Below are 23,809 nucleotides of genomic sequence, written 5' to 3' on the forward strand. Positions count from 1 at the left end.
TTGGCTTGCATCCTCCAATAAAGCATGTTCTAAGGGCTGCAAACCCCACATATAACCTCTGGAAAACTAAGGGCAATTCTAAGTTAGGCCTAAGCATGTATTCATTGGGCCTATCCACCACTATTTGCATTACACTATTAGAATTATGCAGCCTCACAGTTTCACAATAATCATACACCTTTGCATATTGAACCCTTTGACCCCCTTCAATAAATTTTCTTGATCTTTTTAACCTATACAATTGAGACCTATTGACATCAACCATTAACTCCCTCCAAACTGTCCTCTGCATAAGCCCAACTTTGGTGTCAGGGTCATCTCTTAACTTGTCCATATACTTGTGTACCAAGTAAGTTGAGTTGACCAAGTGATTGTCATATGACTTTCAACATGCATGCTTTAGTTGGAATGATTTGATCTGAAAAGTCCTCTCACCTTGCATGGGAGAAGTGCAATCTCCATCCATATCCATGCTTGCACACCATAGTAATCCTGGAGTTGTCATTCCTTATGCACTTTATGTCATAACTATGTTGGATATTCCACTCTTTCATTACTTGTCTAAAAATTTGAGGGGTGGCAAACTTCATTCCAAGTTTGAGTTGGGACTTTTTCATATATATTTTCTCAATGAAATCAGGATATTTATCTTCACATTCCTCATCTGATGAGTTATGTACAGTGTGTAAATCTTCATCCTCAAGATCAGAATACCACCCTTCATCATCAGTCCTTGTATCATATGAAGAAGGTTGCCTCTTTCTTTTCTTTGTAGTCTCATTTGGTGCAAAAATATCATTATCTTCTCACCTCACTAAAACCGCATTCAACCAGCCAGGTTCATCATTTTCATAGTCTTCATCTTTTGAACCACTGTCATCATTCCTATCAACAATGTAATTAGGATCATCACTATTTTCTTCATCTCAATCTCCATTAACCCTTTCTTCATCTTTGACATCTTCACCCCCATCTGCATGGTCCATTTCTTCATCTCCCACTCCTTCACCCCTATCTTCATGATTCGTTTCCTCATCACCTACATCTTGCATTCCATCTTCATAAGCTTCTAAGCCTTGTCCTCTTTTGCCACAATCCATCTCTTGTTTACTTATATTTTTCATTCCATCATATACCCTCTCATCTGCTGCATCAATTCTATTTCATGCCAAGTCAGTGCCTGCTTAGAACTAATTGGTACTCTTGGGGTACCAAATGTTTCCCTTTTGGACATATCACTTATAATGGTTCCTAACCCTTCTCCACAAACAATTGAATCACATCTAAACCTTCATAATCATATATCATAGTAAGTACATCAACATCTTCTTCAATTATTCCCATCATCCAAAGTTTTTCCAGGTTTCTTATACCACAATACACAAGTACTATAGACATCTATTTTTATCTCCCTCAACATGGTATGAATCTCAAAAAAAGACAACTTGTCAGGATCAACATCATAAATATATTCCAGTTTCTCTTGTTTATAAGCAATATTAGAAGGCTTACTGAAGTACCCATTGTAATTGATCTCAAACTCTTTTTTTTTTTTTTTTTTTTACCTCATTGCACAAAACAACAAAAGTGAACAATACTACAATACAAAAATCAAAGTCCTTGGGACCACACTATGTAATTAATATTTGATTATTAATTAAATTCTTCAATATTTAATTAAAATTCCCTTGGGACCACAACAAAATATCCATTATTTATAAGGTTATATACCCCACCTTAACCAAAATTTCCAAAAATTAAACCAATACAGGCATGGCATGCATAAAAAATTACAAAATCTCTAAACACAAACAAAGGATATGAAAAAAAATATCGAAAATCAACATCATGAGACCAATACACAGTTTCATTATTTGTAAAAAAAATTACCAAATCTCTAAACTGAAATAAAAATATGAATAAAAAATCAACATCATAAAAGATATGAATAAAGCTCTAAACCCCACTCTATTTTAACTAAAATCCGAGAAAAATGGGTCTGGGGGTACTGTTATGCGTCAGCAGTAACTGTTATGAGATGAAACGACGTCGTTTCATCATCTATATGCATATTCAATAAAAAAAATATATAAAAAAAAGAGGTTGTTAAGAGGGCTTGAACCCAGACAACCTGGAGAGAAAAAGTGTCTTGAACCACTGTGCTACTTAGTCTACTCATTATTATTTTCAACATATATTGTATTTCTTACAATCTGTAGGCCTTCCAGCATTAAAAATAAATAAATAGATAAATTAATTAAAATTTACAATCTGCTATAATTAAAATACAAAACACTGAAAACCCTACAAAACGTTGGGTCTGTTAGCAGGGTTTCGGTTCTCTATCATCTCTCCATCATTGCTCCATCGTTCCTCCACCATCCCTCCACCGTTTGCTCTAACGTTCCTCCATCATTGAGGTTGCTTATCACTCATGTTTGAAAATATATATATATATATATATATATATATATATATGTTTTTAAAGTTTACAATATAATATTATAGGAATCTATTATATATATGAATCTATTATATATATATATCGTGATTTATTTTCATATCAAGAAGAGATTGTGTTTTGGATTGGGAATTTTAATATAATATTATAGGATTCTGTTATGTGTATGTATGTGCAGATTGGATTTTGTTATCTGTTATAGGAATCTGATATTGTGTTTTGGATTAGGGATGGATGCTCTGTTAAATTAACTTCACAATTTGATATGTATAGAAATATGTTATTGTATATGGTGATTTAACTCTTCGCATTTTCATTATCTTTTCGCAAAGCTATATAATAAGGCAAGTACTCTTATCAATACATATTTTTTTGTAATGAAAGTTAAGAATGTTTGTTGTGTTATGATAATTTGTGGTAAAAGTCAAGAATGGAAAATTTATAGTAAAAGTTATATTTTGTGGTGAGAAAAATTATGTCCTTACATAATGTAAGTTATAAAATTTTATAATCTCTTTTAAAGGTGTACTCTTTTAGTAATATAATTGATTTGTCTCGTGTATAATAAACCACATCAAGAAAGTAGACAATTTTTTAGAGTATGTGGAAATTTATCTTATTGTTGATGTTATTTTTGTGTTATTCTTTTTGTTATTAGAATTTATATTCAGTAGTGCCGAAACGGAAGATGGTGCACTTGAGGAGTTGGCTAAGAATTCCGTACCATGTGTTGGAATGGAATTTGATTCGGATGAAGCTGCACATGAATTCTACAATGAATATGGAAGGATTGTGGGATTTAGTATTAACAGAGATTACCATACAAAAAGTAAGAAAGATGGTATCATGATTAGTAGAAAGTTTGTTTGTTGTAAGGAGGGAGAAAAGAAAAAAGATAAACGGCACGTAATAGTAAAACATCCTTAACATGAGGCAAGAACGAAATGTAATGCATTCATGTATATATCCTTTAGACGGGACTTGTAAAATGGGTTCTAATGAAGTTTGATGATAATCACAGCCACCTTTTGCATATTCCTCAATTTATGCATATGATGCCATCTCAGAGGTTGTGTGATGCTCAGGGTATAAATGTTGATGTAGTTGATGATACTGGTATATCACTTAAGGCATTACATGATCTTATTAGTGCCTTAGTAGGGGGGAAGGAATTTGTAGGGTTCGTGCAAAAGGACAAAAAAACCTACTTGCGTGCAAAAAGGCAACGAAATTTGCCATATGATGAAGCAGGAAGTTTGTTGAGATATTTCCAGCAACAAGCCACTAAAAATCCATATTTTTACTTTGCATTTCAGTTGGATGTTGATGAAATGACTACTAACATTTTTTGGACTGATCATCAGATGATTACAGATTATGGTATTTTCGGTGATGTTGTGTCATTTGACACAATATTCCGAACAAAAAAAGAGTACCGTCCACTTGCTTTATTTACTGGCTTTAACCACTTTAGAATGACTGTGATTTTTGGTGCTGCATTATTATATGATGAAACTACAACATCATTTGAGTGGTTATTTGAAACTTTCTTGCATGCAATGTCAGGGAAAAAGCATGTTAGTTTTTTCACAGATCAAGATCAAGCAATGGCTAAGGAAATTTCTAAAATCATGCCTGAGGTATTTCATGGATTGTCCACTTTTCACCTAATGCAAAATGCTTTGAAGCATTTAGGCTACTTGTTCAAAGGTGGTTTAAAATTTGGTTGCGATTTCAAAACGTGCATTTTTTGGGTATGAGGATGAACATGAGTTGGTTGAAGCTTGAGATTCTTTATTCATAAATATAACTTGCAAGAGAACTTATGGATAAAGAAAACTTGGAAACTTAGAGAGAAGTGGGCGCATGTGTAAGAGAAGTGGGCTCGCGTGTATATGAAGTTGGTATATACTGCAAGAATGTGATGCACTCAACTTAGTGAAAGCTTGAATGCAGAATTGAAAAAGCATTTAAAAGTTGACCATAACATTGTTCAATTTTTTACACACTTCAATCGAGTTATTATGGATAAGCAATATGAAGAAGTAAAAGCTATATACGATTCTAGACAACAATTGCCGAAAATAAAGTTGAAAATATCTCCCATGTTAATTCAAGTTGCAGAGTTGTATACCCCTCATATCTTTGACTTATTTCATAATGAGTTAGACATATCCCTTTGTTGTCAAGTGAAGCGACGCCATAAGTTAGGAAGAGAAGTAACATATGTGATTGGCTTATATAAAGAGGACAGAGAGTATACTGTGAAAGGTAATGTGGAAGTTAATGAGTCATGAGGATACAATAATTGTCGAGAAATTCATTGCACTTGTCAAAAATTTGAGAGTTTTGGAATTTTATGTGGTCATGAATTAAGGCGCTTCATAGAATGAATATTATGGAAATTCCTAAAAGGTATATATTAGGTCAATGGAAACTAGATACGAAGGATTATGCAATTGAGGAAACAGTTACAGTGGTTGAGAATGACCCTAAGTTGGTAATAGCAGCACGCTACAGAGATCTTTGTCCTAGAATGGTAAAACTAACAGCTCGATCATCTGAATGCAAACCTGCCTATCAATTATTTGATGAAACTCTTAGGGATTTGTGTGCAAAAGTAGACAATATAATGACTTCATTAGGTGGCTCAGGCGCTTCTAGTAGTAGAGGCAATATTGAAGTGGGTACCAAAGAATTTGTAGTTGATCCAAACTTTGCATGAGCTAAGGGCTTAAAAAAGAAAGAGGTCAGACACAAGGGTGGGAGTAGATTAAAACCTTGGCATGAGAAGACTACTAAGAAAAAAAAAGTTGTTTCGCAACCTACTCGCCTTACTCAGCTATTGAATTTACCGAAGTACTTGATTTCAAATTGGCTAACTTTATTTTTAAATTTTGCAATGTACTGATAAATGTTTTACGACCTCTTTATATTGGACAGTCAAGCGACACTAAAAGTATTCAAAATTCATCTTCAAACCACACACTGTGACACCCCCACTTTTGGGCATCATATATTAATATAAATAATTCAACATTGTTAAGTATTAAGTTCCGATATAACAATTAAAGAAGTACGTTCCAAAGCTTAATCTTAATACAACCCCAAATGTTTGATTTCTTACACCAATCTCCGGACACTGTTACATTAATACATAAAATTTCATCAAAATAGATAAGAAGGTGGGGAAGACAGGCCTTAATAGCCAGGCTAAGATGGTTCTAAGTGAACCATGGCTGAACTTCGGCATCTTCGACAAAATCTTCCCCGAGATTTTCTCTTTCTTTTTCACCTGGAATGAAACACCGTGAGCTACGAAGCCCAATAGGATACAAGAAATCCAAAAAAAAAAAAAAAAACTAGCCACTTCTTATAGTTTGAAAACTTATGCAATAACAACACAGTGGAGTTAATTAACAACATTTAAAAATATACGATCATCACAAGAAAGATAATAGCGCAATGAAAACGACATATATATATATATATATAACCATGATCCCTCACGAATATATTCACAATGCGAATGTCAGGTTATCATTGAGTTCATAATGTAATCCCAATTAATTGTAAATTTGATAAGCCTATGGTGACTCCCTGTGGAGTGTTGTCCTACCCAACCATTGACCCTAGCCAGGGACTATTCTGCCCCTCCTCTTGATCTCGCGGCACTGGATCTAAGGATGTTACGTGCTGAGTTAGATACTCAGGGCGTATCATCAGTAGTCCGTCTCAAGAGAACCGGCCTTCCAGAGGTACTTTCTCTGTGTGAGACCCTCGCTACCACCTTTATCCCAAAACCAAATCCATGAGGTCAGAATACGATTCGGGCCATGTCAAGGCTTCGCAAGCTAAATAATCACATTTCCTTAGAACCAGGGCACACCTTGTACCAACAAAACATCGGCATACCTTTTCCTTGTATTCATCTGCATATGTATGGTCCAAAACCACCCATTTCATTTTCCCCATATTATGGTTGTAATAGCTCTTGATGAAAATACACATATCATGATTTGTTCCAACTGATCAAGCGTTTTTAAGTGCATGCAAGACAACATATGTAAAAAAACGAGGCAATACAAGAAGGTTTTAAGCCATCACTAAATTGATTCCAGATTCTGAACAGTTTCCAGCAAACTGTCCTTTCAAATAAAAATATAGAAATGATAGTAAATAATATTTAAAATTTTAATTTTTGGTGTAGTTATAGATTATCAAGTTGGCAACATTTTTGAAGCGGGCTCGAAGTCATTTGGCCACTGGAAGATGTCCAAATAAATTAAAAACATTAAGTAGCTCCAGATTCACTAACTTGATTCCAGATTATGAACAGTTTCCAGCAAACTGTCCTCTCAAATAAAAATATAGAAATGATAGTAATTAATATTTAAATTTTTTATTTTTGGTGGAGTTATAAATTATCAAGTTGGGAACATTTTTGAAGAGGGCTCGAAGTCATTTGGCTACTAGAAGATGTCCAAATAAATTAAAAACATTAGGTAACTCAAGATTCATCGCGTTTTTGAAAAATAGACATATCTCACCCCATACTAAATGAAATGAGTTGAAACCTGTGGCATTGGAAAGATAACTCAAAAACCTCACATTATCAATTTGAATCACTCAAATATTCATTCTGTGGAAGAAACCGTGGCCATGTAAACCATGCCTTGCTTCTGTCTTAACAGCAGGGGTGAACATAAAGCATATTTTCGGCTATAAAATAGTGTCAAATAATTCTCAAAAAATTTCCACATAAATAAGACCCTAAAATAATTCCAGTAGCTTCAAATTTTCGAAAGGATAAATAAGTGATTTATTGCATGGTTTTGAAGTGAAAACAGATTCTGCACAGTGCAGTTTCTGTTCTTGCTTCCGCCATGTATTAAAAGACATATCAGATTGTTTTGCATTCATTTTTCAAAACTTAAAGAAGTGGAGTATTTCTAAGTATCCTACCTTAGTAAAGCTTTGAAGTCCTTTCAAGAAATGAGTCCTTCTTCTCCTTCATTCCTCTCTTTCTCTCCTTTCTCTATTTTCTTTCTCTCCCTTTCTACTCTCTAGCTCCAAAAAAAATTTTTAAGTGGGGAGTTGGGGGAGCTTGTGTTACATTTATAGATTAAAATGAGAGGGAGAGCTTGGAGAAAATGCTTGGTAAAAGAGTCCTTGCATGCAGCCATTGGGGGGTTGTCTATCCAACAAACACACTTATGACAACCCATTTCTTCACTTAAAGGTAAGAAAAGGCTTATTAGGCATGCTAAGAGGGCTGCATTTGTTTGAGATGAATCTTCATATTAGACAAAATCAACCCTTCCCCATGAGGGTTGACTTGGCCGGCCTACTTCTCCCTATTTTCTTTTTCTTTTTCTTTTATATATATATATATATATATATATACACACTCATGAATAAGACAACCAAGTGAGAACAAAATTCTAGATTGCCTTTAGAAGCTTCCTTCATCTAATTGTGAGGATTAGTGTTAATTAGGATTTAGTTTAATCAAGGCCTCTAACCAATAATTAATTTAAAGTGTGCCAAACTTTTATATCTTATGCATTAATTTAGAATAACTCTTCAAGAAAAAGATAATTTTTATTTAATAAATGTGTTACAAAATTCCCAAGCCTTACACCGGTGAGATCTTATTCTTTTTTATTGAAATCACATTACTCAAGTACATAATGATCATAAAAGTATTAACAATATTTTATGGACTAGGGTGTTGAGATACCCTTTTGGCCACAACTAATGAATTTCGGATATAATTCGCTCATGCACAATGTTAATTTTGCATGCCTGCCAACTTATACACTATCAACGCCTTTGTGTTCCCAAGCATCGTACATTCCACAAAGTTCTCATGTGTGTAATATACTTATTTGTAATCTAGATTTTTGTTTTACATATATGTGTATTTAATTCCAACGCATTTCCTTATAATTTTTTTTTTTTTTTTTTTTTTGCAAGGATTAGGATTTGATCTAGCAGAGCACAATCCCATGGTGGCTGAGCCGATCTTTCGTAATAATAGTTTGTTTGATTTTTTCAGTCATTCAAAACCACCCCGCAAAATTGAAATGTAAACATTTATCTAGCGGGCCACCCTTTTACTTTATTTTTTAGAATTAAATTGAAATGGATTCAAGGTTTATTTAAGGAGAAGCCACTGTTATTGTGTTTCATTTTATTTGTGTTTGATACATAATAGAGCATCAAATTGTGCAGATTGGATATGGATTCAAGGTTTATTTAAGGAGAAGCCACTGTTATTGTGTTTTATTTTATTTGTGTTTGATACATAACAGAGCATCAAATTGTACAAATTGGAATTTTTTTTTGAAAATAGAAAGGATTTTTATTTTTTAATTTTATAAGTTTTATTGTGGCTGTAGATTATAAATTTCTAATTTTTTTTTTTAATGCTGGAATACAGCTTATAATAAATACAATATATGTCCAAAATATAAATGAGTACACTAAGTAGCATAGTTGTTCATGGCACTTTTTCTTTCCAAGTTGTTTGGTTTCAAGCCCTCTTAACAACTATTTTTTATTTATTTTTATTGAATATGCATATAGATGATGAAACGACATCGTTTCATCTCACAGCAGTACCCCTAGACCCAAATAAAGCAATAATACAGAAATTGAAGTATACATAAACAAATATACGAATAAAAAATACCGAAAGCTAACATCATGAAAAAAAATCCATTATTTATAAAGCTCTATGCCCCGCCTCGCCCCATTTTAATCAAAATCTCCAAAAATTAAAGCAATACAGGCATTCCATGCATAAAAAATTATAAATTTTGTAAATCGAAGTGAACACAAACAAAGATATGAATAAAAATTACCCAAAATCAACATCAACGATCAAAATAAATTAGGGTAAATAAAACATACCTAAACTAGCGATGGTGTTCGCAATACGATGGATCGATGATGAAACCCTAGTTCAATCCAATTAACGACAATGAGAGAGAATATATATATATATATATATATATATATATATATAGAGAGAGAGAGAGAGAGAGAAAGAAGATAGATATACAAATATTGTATTAGTCAAATGAAACGACTAGGGGTGTAAAATATCTAAGAGCATTTATAACTTTTTACAACGTTTGTTATGTCCATCCGAAATTACATTCTGGTATGAATTTCAAGGGGTTAAAGTGTTACAAATGAAATTATAGGAGGACTCATGTTTTTTAGGCAAACTACAAGGGATTAAAATGTAATTTATCCTAATAAAATATTACATATAAAAGTGAATTTTACTATTTAGAAGTAATTATTTTATTCCATGCATCTCATCTATGGATAGTAAGATTAAAAATGTACTTATAATAGGCTATAATTGGTTGATATGATATAATAGTTTCACTAATTTTTTTCTCCTTTTTATGGAGAGGATATTTTTCTTTTTCTTTTTTTTATCTTTTGAAATAATATTTCCCACCATTTAATTTATGACTGTTTTCCAGTTGTTGCTACAAAAAGACATTAAGGCATGTTTATTGATCCATAAAACTTGTATTCCATTGGTTGGTTGCATTATCCATATTAGATTATGATGGACACTATATCCAACAAAATTGATAATTTTTTTAATCCCACAAGTAATAATACAAAATAAATATATAATTAAATTATTTATTTCTATATTTATTGCAAAACAAATGTGGAGAAGAGGGAATTATTTATCCCACTAATCTAGTTAGATAACCACTACTACCCTAATTTATAAATTATTAATATTCTTACTAATACTTATGTTATTTAATCAAATTGGGCCGAAAGTGATTAGTGTTACTGAGACACCACACCACAGTAGTCCCAAGAATACTAAATAATTTTTTTTTTTTTTAGTATATATATGAAGTAGCGGGTTGATACACGTGATGTGCGTGATTAAAATAAGTAAAAATAAAACATAACTTTTATGTAGATTCTACAAGTGGTAAGAGTCTTATTTATTTAATTTAAAGTCCAAAGTCGGAGTCTAGTCTTATTTTTGTCAACTATCTAATCTTCTTCTTCTTTTTTTGTCAAATAAGAAAATGAGAATGTGTGGCATAAGGAGAAGTAACCAAAATTTAGACACCAAATGAGTTGTTCACTTTTAGTAGAAAAATGATGATATAGAAGATATCATGATGAATTGGTTGATAGATTGAAGAGTTACAAACATTTTTTCTAATCTAGTGATCCGACTAGACTAGCTGACCAGATCATCCTGACATAAAAATCCAAATCTTCACTTATTGTTTGCAACCCAAAATCGAACTTGTTTCACAACATATTTTTTTTTATTTGATCAGTAAAGAAAAATTTCATTAACAACATGAAATTAAAGGTACAGGAAGATGACATGCATCGAGAGAGATTCGGAAAGTACAGAATACCCCTACTACTGCTACTCACATCCATACAACCAACTCCTTGGCCTCACGAATTTTTTTTTTTTTTAAACAAAAAAGGTTAAGAAGAACTTAACTAGAAAATAAAATATAAGACTCCCACAAAATCAACCCACACAACCCAAACCCAAACCAGCACCAAAACACCCAAGCTTAACAAACTAACTCCCAAAGCCGCAAATGATTTGCATTTGCGGTGTTTTGGGACATGTTCAATTCTCAAACCATCTAGTGCAAAGGTCATGGTGGGAGATTTGGACAAATCAAACTCATTTTTTTTTATGAGTACAGAAATAAATTACATAATACTCACAACGATGCGGGTTTTACATTTTGCGAGTATTCTACGATTCATTTATATATAAATATTACACAAAATGTATTTATATATAATAATATTGTTCCAATAAATAAATAAATAACTTGTAAAGATTACAATGTGATAATGCACTATGATCTAGACATATTTAGATTCTCTACATTTTATTGATGGAATGAAAAATCTCCAATTCATTATTAATGAATATGAAAAATCCTCATTTAACAAATATTTATTTAAATTAAAAGTGATTTTGAAACCCATTTTAAATTTTTTAATGTGTTCTATTTTTTTTATAAACCAATAATATATATATATATAGATAGGAATTTATTAAAATATAGTTTTAAAACACATGTTAAGAAATTTCAAATATTATATATTCTGTTTAAAGTTACATGATATTTTAAAATTTTTATATATTGTACAAATATTTTAAAATTTTAAACATATGACAGATAAAGGGGTAATGAGAAAAGAACATAAATAAAAAATAAAAATAGAGAAAGTTTGGACACCCACATGCAAATATGATACTCAATGCAACAAAACCTAGTAGTTATAAATCATTTTAATCTTAAATTTTGATGACGTGACGTGATGATCATAAATTATTAATTTTAAATCTCAATGATCTATTGTAACTTTATAAAATAAAATAAAAATTTATAATCTATTTATGAAATGGATATAATCAAAAGAGAATTGTTATAGATCACAATTTCTTATTATTTTATCTCACATTGTCTTTTCTATTTTCTTAATAGCTATGTCCAAACAAAACACTATTTATAAATATTAATTTTCTTCCCCTAGTCTTCATTATTCGTGTAATAATTATATATAAATAAAAAACGAACCAATCATAAATATTCATATAAACAATAATATCTATAAAATGGTGACAAAAAATTAATCAAATCAAAAGTAAGGTGCTTATCAGTGTAATAATGTGGATCACACTCAAAATAAATATAATTTATTGATTTATTTTTGTGAATATTTTTTAAAAATATGTACTATTATAGTATGCAGGGGCAATTAACTAGTTCAAATTGAACTAAAATCTTAACATGAGACTGAATCACCATATGATGTATGCAATATGCATATTCTATTTGGTATTTAAACTACTTTATTTTTGTCAAATTTTCAAACCGCGGCTGCCCCTATAGTCAACTCACACCATTCACTACAAACCAAAGCAAAGTTTAAAAAAAAACATACTTCTTCTTCTATTTATACCCAACATTTGATCTCTCCACATCATTCATTATTACCATCTCAAACCTCACACCCATCAATTCAATCTTCTCTTCAAATCACACACACACACACAAAAAGTGTACACAATTCCATACAAAATAGCAGCTTGTCTCATTCTCCAAATGGGTACCATGTCTGCTTTCATCACAATATTTGTTGTTGTGTTAGGTGTTGGAGAAGGAGAGCAATGGCTGCTGCCCTTGCAGAGAGGCCCTGTACCGTCCTCCGGCACCAATCCATGCACCTATATCCCTGGAGGGGGAGAGAGCTTTGGTAAAGAGTCCATATAGTAGATAAAAAGAACTAAGAGAGATCACTGCGATTTCGATCGATCCACGATCGGAGCAGCCACAAGAGGGTAGTAGATGGATGATAGAGGGTGGAAGCCGATTCTACGCAAGCATGGTGGTAATGGTAGAAGAAACTTAGCTTCGGACAACGAGATTCATACAATTTTTGTGGATAATCTACCAGAATCAATGGATCCAAAAGGGTTGTACAACATATTCACTAACTATGGGATTGTGAAGGATGTGTTCATCCCCAACAAAAGGAGGAAGCTGACTAGATCCAGATTTGGTTTTGTCCGATATGCTTGTCCAGTGGCAGCGGATATGGTGATCCAAAAAGCTCACGGCATCTGGTGTGATAACAGAGCTCTAAAAGTGAAAATAGCAGATTTTGGCCAAGGAAAGGCAGAGAATCAGCAAGCACTAATTACACCAGATGGTAGAAGGGGTATCGCTACAACCAGTAGAGCTCCTAGTATGGTACAAAAGGGAAAGTCTTATGCCCAAGTATTGGGTGGTCAGGGGTTGACATCAAATTCAAACATCAGCATACAAGTTAACGAGGAAGGTAATGGATGGTTGTATGATAGTGTGATTGTCCGATTGAAACCTCAACACCTTGTGGTGGAGTTTGAAGAGGAATTGAAGAACAGAGGAACGGGGGATGTTAAAATCAGAGTTGGGGGTGGAAGGGATATTGTCCTAACTTTCCAGTCAGTGGGAATCATGTTAGAGAAGCTCAAGGCACTGGAGGGGTGGATTCAGTTATGGAGCGAATCAGTCAAGGTATGGCAGAAGAGGATGATTCTTGACCAAGAAAGATTTGTCTGGCTCACTTGCTATGGCGTACCTCTGAATCTATGGAGTTGCAAAACATTTAGCAATATTGGAAGATCGTGGGGGGAAGTCATAAGCATAGATAAGGACACATCCAAAATGAGGTCTTTTCAAAGTGGGAAGCTGAGAATTGCTACTAAGTGCATGGAGTCCATAAACATAACAATCATCTTGCGCTGTAAGGGGGTTGATTACCCAGTCAAAGTCTATGAAGACCAGGTGGTGATTTCAGAGGTGGTTTACAAACAATGCAAATGTTATAGTGTTCAGCCCCCACTAGAAAATTCAATTTCAAATAGTGTGGAACAAGAACAAGAGCAGCAGTCTGTTGTGGGGTGCAAGAAGGGTGAAGATGAAGCTGATGTGGAGGGCCACATTGGAGGTGTGCTGGACAGTAGAGGTGTGGAGGAGGAAGGGGGGTCGACGGTAAAACATGATGACCATATAGCTACTAATGGTCGAGATAGGGTGCTAAGTGTGTCTAGGGTGGAGGAGACTATCATGTCTACACGTCAGTCAGACTATTTGCAGAAGCAACTTGGAGGTGAAGGCAAAGCATGCGGGGCTCAGCCAACTAACTCATTGCAAAATCCTAGTCCAGTTCAAAATGAAGGTAATTAGAATAGTGCAGATGAAATTGTTACACCGGGCTTTATGAGGAGTCTTAGTGGGCCATAGAAAGATGTTCCTGGGCTCCATATAGAGGTGTTGTTGAGTAAGGCCCATGTCATACAGTGTGGCAACACTGTGGGTCATAGATCATCTGAGTTAAGTGACCCAATGGATCAGCCAACACAGGTGGATTTAGGACAAACTAGCATGGGAAAGGAAATCCAAGTCAGAGGGGATAACGAGTCTTACGGTGGAACAAATTGCAACTCTGTAGTGGTGGATCATAAGAGGAAAAACATCATTAAAGAGAAACCAAGTGGGATGGCGAAATACCAGAGAAAGAAGAAAGGGAACCTACAAATTGGGGTTGATTCAGTTCTGAATTTCAGGAAAGGGGCTATATTCAGGTCGGCAGCTGCAGCTATTTCTTTGTCCATGGCAAGCAAATCGGGTTCGGGACAATTGCTTCTAAACAAGGCAAAAGCATCTTTGCAGATTGGGAAGTTACTTGGGCTGAAATGCAAAGGTAAGGAGGAGGAAGTGCTCAGTAAATTGATGGAACTGGAAGCTAAGGATAAGGAGGTGCTGGGTAAAAGGGGTACCAAGGCAGATTAACTGTATCTGCTATGGAGTATTGGAGTGTAATCTTTATGTTTTAATGCAGATTTTATCTTGGAACATTAGAGGGCTAGGCAAGTCCATTAAAAGGAGAAAAATTAAAAAATTATTATTAGAAAGGAAGGTAGATGTGGCACTATTTCAAGAAACAAAGAGACCTGGTATCACTAAGGAGTTTGTCAGATCTTGTTGGCCTAGTGATCAGATGGCATATATGGCTGTGGACTCAGAGGGTGCAGCTGGTGGTCTACTGTGTGTTTGGAATCCACAAGTATTTCAACTCCTGGACTGCTGCAGCAACAGAAATTTTATAATTTTGCCAGGTACTCTTTTTTCTAGTCTAGCCTGTGTTATTGTTAATGTATATGGCCCAACTGATGGTGCTAGCAGGAAAGGGCTATGGGAAACTCTGAAAAATTTAAAGAAAAGGTTTGTTACTCCTTGGTGCTTGGGGGGTGATTTCAATGAGGTTAGATATGTATCTGAGAGGGCGGGTTGTTCTCATAGGAGTGGAGGTATGAAGGACTTTAATAAGTTCATTGATAGTATGGAAGTGTGTGATTTACCAATGTTAGGGAGAAAGTTCACTTGGTGTAATTCACAGGAAGGTGCCAAATGGTGTAGGCTGGACAGGTTTTTCCTCAGCCCAGATTGGTTGCAAAAATTTAATTTGAAATTATAGGGTTTACCAAGAAGGCTCTCGGATCATAGTCCCATTTTACTGATGGAAGATGAGAGAGATTGGGGCCCAAAGCCTTTTAGGTTTCTAAATGCCTGGACCCTTCATCCGAATTTAAAAAATTTTGTGCAGAAAGTTTGGGCTGAATCTCATATTAATGGTTAGGCTGGATTCAAATGTGTAAGAAAACTGAGTTTACTTAAATCAGCATTGAAAAGTTGGAACCTTGAGGTTTTTGGTAAGGTGGATTTTAAACTTAAGCAATTGGAGGAGGAGATACATGACTTGGATTTGGTAGCTGAACAGAGGTCATTTACTGAGGCAGAGAGATCTAGGCTTAAGGAGGTAAAAGGTGAAGCATGGAACTTGAGCAAAATGGTAGAATGGTTACGATTGCAGAAGTCGAGAGCCAACTGGTCGCCAAAAGGGGATAGAAATACCAAATTTTTCCATGTCATGGCATCCACAAGAAGGAATAGGAATGCATTGTGCTCTATTGAGGTCAATGGGGCCTTGAAAGAAGATCCGGAGGAAATAAGATTCGAAGTGCTGAATCATTTTCAGAGGCAGTTTGAAGAGTCATGGTTTGACAGACCATGTTTATCCGGTCCTTCTAAATCTATTGGGGATGAAGAGGTGCGGGTTGCTTTGGAAGTTGAGTTCTCAGAATCTGAAGTAGTGGCAGCTATTAACAATTGTGATGGGAACAAGGCCCCTAGGCCTGATGGTTTTAACCTTATGATGTTCCAGAAGTGTTGGCAAATAATTAAAGGGGATGTGATGTAATTCATGAGAGAGTTCCATACTAACTCTAAGTTGGTTCTTGGTATTAATAGTTCTTTTGTAGCTTTGCTTCCGAAGAATGAAAACCCTTATTCTCTCAGTGATTTCAGGCCTATCAGTCTCATTGGATCGTTGTACAAAGTGTTATCCAAAGTTTTATCTACTCGACTTAAAGTAGTACTACCAAAGATCATCAGTGAAGCTCAATCTGCGTTTATAGAGGGGAGAAGTATTCTGGATGGCATCCTGATTGCTAACGAGATTGTTGATGGTTGGAAAAAGAAGCATAAGAAAGGCATTATTCTAAAGCTTGATTTCGAGAAAGCATATGATTCAGTTAATTGGGGGTTTCTCTTTTCCATGTTATCAAATTTTGGGTTTGGCTCAAAATGGATCAAATGGATGAAGGAGTGTGTCTCAACTGCTAAAGTCTCTATCCTGGTAAATGGATCACCTACAGCTGAGTTTAGTCCCCAAAGGGGGCTCAGACAAGGAGATCCTCTATCCCCTTTTCTCTTCAATATTGTAGCTGAGGGCCTTAACATTTTGTTTCATAGAGCTGTCCAGGCTGGATTGTTAAAGGGTGCATCAGTTGGTTCAAATGGGCTCATTATTACTCACTTACAATTTGCTGATGACACAATTTTGTTTTGTGAGGCAAAAAGAGAGGAGGTGCTAAGTATTAAAAGAATTTTGAGGTGTTTTGAAATTTTGTTTGGGTTGAAGATTAATTACCATAAGAGTGTGGTGTGTGGGATTGGAATTAACAAAGAGCTCACCAAAGATTTTGCTGCCATCCTCAACTGCTTGCATCATAGGTTACCTTTGAAGTATCTTGGGCTGCCATTGGGTGCTAATCCTAGGAGAAAAAGGACTTGGCAACCTGTCATTGATAAATACAAGTTAAAACTAGCTTCTTGGAAGCGAAGGTATCTGTCTTTCGCTAGTCGGTTGACGATGATTAAGTCTGTGCTATCTTCTCTACCAGTCTTTTATCTATCTTTGTTTAGAATGCCTGAAGGAGCAGCCAAGGAGATTGATAGGATTCAGTCTAGATTTCTTTGGGGGGTGATGAAATTAGAAGGAAAATTCACACGGTAAAATAGGAGGACATCACCCAAAGTAAAAGTACTGGGGGTCTTGGCATTAGAAAGGTGAGAACCATGAATGAATGTCTTCTTCTCAAATGGTGGTGGAGATTTGGGTGTGAATCTGCTGCTCTTTGGAAACAAGTAATTCTCAGCAAATACCCACAGTTAGGTGGGTCTCGGTGGGCAGTTCAAGAGGTTAATTCCAGATGGTCTATGGTGTGGTGGGATATATTGGGGGTAGCTGTTAAGTGCCCTGAATTGCTGGAATTTTTCAAAGCTAACTCAAGGATCAGTATTGGGGATGGGAGGCTTAAAAATTTTGGATGGATCTGTGGCTTGGTAGCGACTGTTTAAAAAATTTATTTCGTCGACTATTCTCTGCGTCTATGCATAAAGGGGAATCACTGGCAGTGGTTAAGAGTAGGAGCATTGATAATGAGGATTGGGGGTTGGTTTTCAGAAAAGTTCAGTTCCAATGGGAATTGGATGACCTGAGGAGGTTGAAGGAGCTGTTGCGTACTGCTCCAGAGCTTAGGAATGGCGTGGCTGATGGGTTATTTTGGACTGCAGATAAGTCTGGAATTTTCACTGTTGACTCTGTCTATAAGTGGTGTGAATTATCCCCTACTCTGCCTGCAAATTTGGGGGATCTCATATGGAGGAATGCTGCCCCTCCGAAAGTGCAATTTCTGGGGTGGTTAGTATGGAAAGGGAGGATTAAGACCACTAGTTATTTGCAAAGGATTGGAGCAATCAGTGCTAATTCTGATGTTAGTTGTAAATTCTGCAGGAATGAATTAGAGACTGCCACTCATGTGCTACTGTGCTGTCCGTTTAGCTGGCGAGTTTGGTCCAATATCATTGGCTGGTGGGGTGTATCTTGGGTGCAGCCGGGATCACTGAGTGGTCTATTTCAGTGGTGGTGTGGATTTAGATGTAAAAACAGACTGAAGGTACTCTGGAAGATAATACCTTTGGCTGTGTTTTGGTCTCTATGGAAGCAGAGGAATGAAATCACTTTTGGTGACTCACATGTGGACTTTGAAAGCTATGTGAACTTATTAAAACACGGATCACATTGTGGTTCAGAGCGTATAGCCATTCTTTCTGTTATTCCGGGAATGATTTAGTGTTAAATTTGCAAAGTGTCAAGTTCTGCATTATGCATTGAGGGTGAATGCTGACTTGCTGATTTGTTGGAAATCCCCTTATTCTGAATTCTGTGCTGCTTTTGAATTTCTGCAGTTTGATTCTTGCTGGAATTTTGCAGTTTCATTCTGCTTCTGGGCTGGACTGTGCAGAGGAGGAAGATTCAGAATTATGGTGATATTTGTTTCAGACGGCAGCTAGGGGTTGTAGTTCTAATTGAGTAATTAGGTGTATGCTGGCTCTGATATTTGATGGACACAATGGGTCTGCTGCTGCTATATACTCCAAGGAGAATCTCTTGAGTAATGTTTTGGCTGCTATTCCATCAGATCTCAACAGAGATGAGTGGGTTGCAGCATTGGTTTCAAATTTTGGTGTGTGGTTTGGTTGTAGGGCTACAGCTATTCAAGGCAAGGTGTTTGGTATGCTTGTTTGAGTTGTTGTAATTCATGGCAATGTAGCTCAAGGAAAATCTGCTTCATCTGTTCTGTTTTGGTGCTTCAAATGGGTTGGTGCAGGGCCTGATCTGATTGGTGCCTTTTTGAGTGCTGTGTTGTCCGTTCTGGTTTTGGTGATTTAGTGCCTAAGCTATCTGCTTTTTCTGGTTTTTTTTTTCTCTGTTTTGTTTGCTCGTTGGTTTCTCACTAACTAGGAGGTTGGAGCTTGTTTTAGCTCCAAGCTCCTCTTTATTGATGTAATTTTCCTTTTCCATCAATAAAGTCTTCTTTTTGCCGATCAAAAAAAATATCCCTGGAGGGGGACGTAGCCAGTGCACGCTTGCCGAGAATGAAATCAACTTTTTCGGCCAAATCGTTCATTCACCACTGGCTTTCCCTAATGTCATGGTTGAGTTTGGGACAGCTAAGAATGCGAACGATAGTCAGAAGCAAGAAGAGAAGAGCTATTGAGGTTTGTTTGGGAGGTTAAAGGGTGGTTAATATGGTTTGGCAGGAACTTCTCTGAATGGAGATAATATTAACTGTAAGTTTAACTCTGATAGGAAAAAACAAATTACAGATTTTGTTTAGTTTTATTTTTATTTTTTTTTCTTCATGGGTATATATGACCCTTTAAAAGAATTCAATATGGTTGTGAAACCCATCCAAGTGTTCTCGTTTGTGTGCTATTAAATTGAAATTGAACTGATTTTTTCAAACTCTCTCTTCTCTCTTGTAAACTTTCCAAGGATCGCTTCTTTGTGGATGCAAACAATTCTTCATGTTATTATCACATTTTCTCACTATACAAAATAATAGAACCATATTAATAAATATACATGTGATCAGTGGCGAAGTCAAGAAATTAAATCAGAAGAGACACTTCTTAATTACAACTTTAATTTTTTTTTATACATAACCAACAATAAGAATATAATAATAATTTTTGAATTAATATTGAGTACAAAAACTTAAATAAATTATTACAAAAGTATTTCACATAAAATTTTACAATTAATTTCGAGTAAAATTGAAAAGAAAGTATTGCGTGTAACTAGTGCATCATGGACAATGTAAAAACAATCATATATTTAAGTCTTAAAATAAATTATATAATGATAAGATAAATCAAATTTTTACAAAATTTGAATAAAAATTTCATGTAATAGAGATATCACGTTATTATTGACATATGATATCACCAACCAATAATAAAATAACATATGAAGGGTGAACTCCACTTGTAAATATAACTAACACTCTAGTAATTTATATATATATATATATATATATATATAGTGAGATTAATTATATTTGCATATCAATAATTTTTATATATTACCTTTATATTGATATTTTTTTATAAAATTTTTATACATAAAAATATAATTTGTTGTAACCACTTTATTTTCAAGAAAACAATCACTATTGTTTTCATAAATTTAAAAATGCCCTTGACATTTTATTTTAAAAATTATTTTTGTTTAAAATTTTATTTATATACATATGTAAAAAAAAAAAAATCAAAAATCCAGGGGGCACGTGACCGCCCCTAGGCCTCATGTGGCTCCGCCACTGCATGTGATTACACACTTATATTTAAGAGCGAACAATAAAAAATAAAATCATATGTATTATTTTTTTAAAATATTTTATTTATTTTCGAAACAAGTTGTAAGTTAGTTCTTCATTCCCCACTACAGTCATCTCCTACTTTTGTTTTATTTTTTAAAAATATTTTATTTATTTTCAAAACAAGTTGTAACTTAGTTCTTCAGTCCCCATTACAGTCATCTCCTACCTTTGTTGGTTGACCATCAGTGATCCTGTAGCCACCCTTTTGTGACCTTCGATTAGGGCGAACTCATAATTTTAGTTTAGGAGACCAAACACAAGTACTAACAAATTTTATTTATTTATGAGTGAAAAGTTCACACCTTAGTCTACAGGTTAATCTTTTTTGGTGATAAAACATGTTTAATAAAATTATTTGATGAGAAGGATAATTTATTATTTTAAAATATATTTTTTTTTCTAATTTTACCTCATCACTGCGGGGCTACTACTAGACCATTGCCAGAAAAGTCGCTAGAGGTGGCCGGCGACAATAGTGGTGGTGATAGTGATATGAACAAATAGGTGACACATGAATAAATAGGAAAATGACTCGTGAACAGATAAGTGAACAAATAAGTGAGGTTTTTTTTATAGATAAATGTAGTATAATTGTTCAATTATTATTATCCTTTTGACTGCAAAAGAATAGAGTTTAGGACTATTACTTCAAAAAATTTAAAATTAGACCTATGACCTGACTACTTTTTTTTTATATTTTATATTCATATTGAATTATAAAAAATGGCAAGTATTATAAGTCAATCTATCTAAAGTGAGACATATTAAGTTCCACACAATATTAGGGGAAATTTAATTTTCACACACTTAATTATTTCAGTACACATCTTTTCTCAGCATACATACCTATTAATTTGATTATTAATTAATTTTCTCAATCCATACACTAAAAGTTATAATTATACCTTTCACTCGTAACTATTATACACACACCACTTAACCCTCATTCCACACACTTGTTGAGTGACCCTATTTCCATATTTGTAGACTCACCCATGTCAAACCATTCAAGACCAAAGTCTAAAATTGAACCTCCATTGAAAACTCTTCAAAATATTGTTGAAGGTAAGGCATCTTTCTATTTTGTTATTGCATTTACCATTTTGATATTGCATTTACCATTTCCAGATCTTTGTGCACTTCATTGCCATAAAACCCTCGGTTTCTTTATATGTTTTTCGGTTTGGGAATTTCGGCACTAGTTTTCCGAAATTATACATTTAATTCGGAACTTAATTTCCGAATAAAGTGATTATTTTGACTAATTAGTTTTGAAAAAAAATTAAAAAAAATAGATGATTAGTTTCTGAATTTAATAAATTTCTTCGGTTCTATAGTTCCGAATATTTTCAATTGTTTCGACATTAATTTGGGTTCCAAATATTGTGTTTTGGTTCGACACTAAACTTCCGAATGAATTTTTATTTTATTTATTTAGACCAAGTTACATAGGCCACCAAGATTGGTTAGACCTTTTCCAACAACATTATTTTATGGGTGTGTTTATTTATTTATTTATTTTTTTTTTGTGAACTTCAATACATAACAATAGAAAAAAAAAATCTATGCAGTATTGGTATTCCGACATTATATTGTTAGCACAACTAATTGTTATTACTATATTGGTTAATGACTACAATTTCACTATTTGATTGTATATTTGTTAGAGTGTTTTCACCATAAATGCTATATTGGGTTGATGAGAACAATTTTCCTTGTGCAGATGGATGCCAGTCCCAGTCAACGTCAATCAGTAACAGTTTCGAACAGAAGACTCCGTGAATTAGAGAATGCTGAACGTCGGTCACTTCCACAATTTCAAGAAGAGGAAGCTGATAGCTATTCATCTTATATGTGCAGTCCATAATCAATACACGAGAGAATGTACGAAGCAAATCCAAACTACATTCAATGTCCATTCATTGTTTGTTTTCAACTTGTATGTCCTCAAATCAAATGGACATTCGCACTTCTTCATACCAATTTGTCTTAACAAGTCTTTTGAGCCATCTTTCAACTTGTTACGCGATATACTTGCCACTCCGCTCACAAGCAAGATAAATTATTGGTCTTTTGCAACCGCCACCATAGTCCGACGTCTTTATAATAATAACAAAACCATTGGTCCTTCCAATATCACGTACCCAAGTAAGCAATTCATTCTTATTGTCGAAAAGCATGTATATAATGTCACACAACTTTTATAAGAACAAATTAAGTGTTAATAATTATTAACTTATGAAATTCATGTTAAAAGTTACCTATTTTGTTGTAAAATGACTAGTACAATCCATCATAATATTATATTGAATCTCAGTTTGTTTAGTGCATGCAATCTGAGAAGGGGAAAAAAAAACTAACAGTTCATCATTGATTTTGTTGTTACCAGACATATTTTTGCTTGAGTTTGAACTTTCATTAGTTTGCAATTCTTCCATTACAAAATCAAGTAAAAACTGTGGAACTAATAAGAAAACGATATAAATAATAAAATATAAATATAGAGATTAAAGTAACATGAGAGTTGTTATGAAAGTATTGTTTTGCAACTAATAAAGAAGTATAGAATGTGCAGCAAGCAAAGTGACAATAATGAAAAAATAAGGGTTTAAATTTTTTTTTTTAACTCAAAAGGTGTACATTGATAGTTTTTTTTGTTTTTAAAAGATATGCATAGAGAATATTTTCATATAATATTACAGGTGTTGGTGGATGTCCATTATGATCATTTTAATTTAGGGTATAATTGTCATTAAAATAATATTTCATTAAGTGTGTACACTGAGCTAACTAGGTGTGTGGGAATAGAATCTCTCCAATATTAGTTGTAATTTAAAAATAAAAAAAATTAATTGAGAGTCATAAGGGTATAATAGCCGGAAAATGTTTGGTAACTCAATTTTTTGTGGCTCAAATGGCTCAAATCTGTCAAAATGACGTCGTTTTACACTCAAAACGACGTCGTTTTAAGTGATTTGAGCCACAAAATTTTGAGTTACCTAGCATTGTTGATAATAGCTAACAGCACGAACTAGTGAATTATAGAGGTGAGAATAAAAAAATCTATAAAAAAATATGAAGCATTTTGGTAAATTTAATGATTGATCTTCACCTATTTATAATTAATTTTGCTTTTCTCTTGTAATTTCATTTTTTTTAAAACTGAATTGTTAATTTTTGACCCATTTACT

The 23,809-nt window shown here is 34.0% G+C and overlaps 1 protein-coding gene across 1 annotated transcript; it reads left to right on the plus strand.

Annotated features, from left to right (window-relative positions):
* The first annotated feature begins 1,993 nt into the window (after positions 1-1,993).
* On the plus strand, positions 1,994-5,186 carry LOC114317474 (protein FAR1-RELATED SEQUENCE 5-like). The gene is made up of 4 exons (XM_082885470.1): positions 1,994-2,024; positions 3,120-3,321; positions 3,483-4,101; positions 4,839-5,186. Exons 1-4 carry the CDS (start codon positions 1,994-1,996, stop codon positions 5,184-5,186), a joined length of 1,200 nt encoding a protein of 399 aa, XP_082741596.1.
* The last annotated feature ends 18,623 nt before the right edge of the window (positions 5,187-23,809 follow it).

Source organism: Camellia sinensis, chromosome 8, assembly GCF_055761805.1.
Source record: "Camellia sinensis isolate YWXY chromosome 8, ASM5576180v1, whole genome shotgun sequence".
In the NCBI taxonomy this organism is placed as follows: domain Eukaryota; kingdom Viridiplantae; phylum Streptophyta; class Magnoliopsida; order Ericales; family Theaceae; genus Camellia; species Camellia sinensis.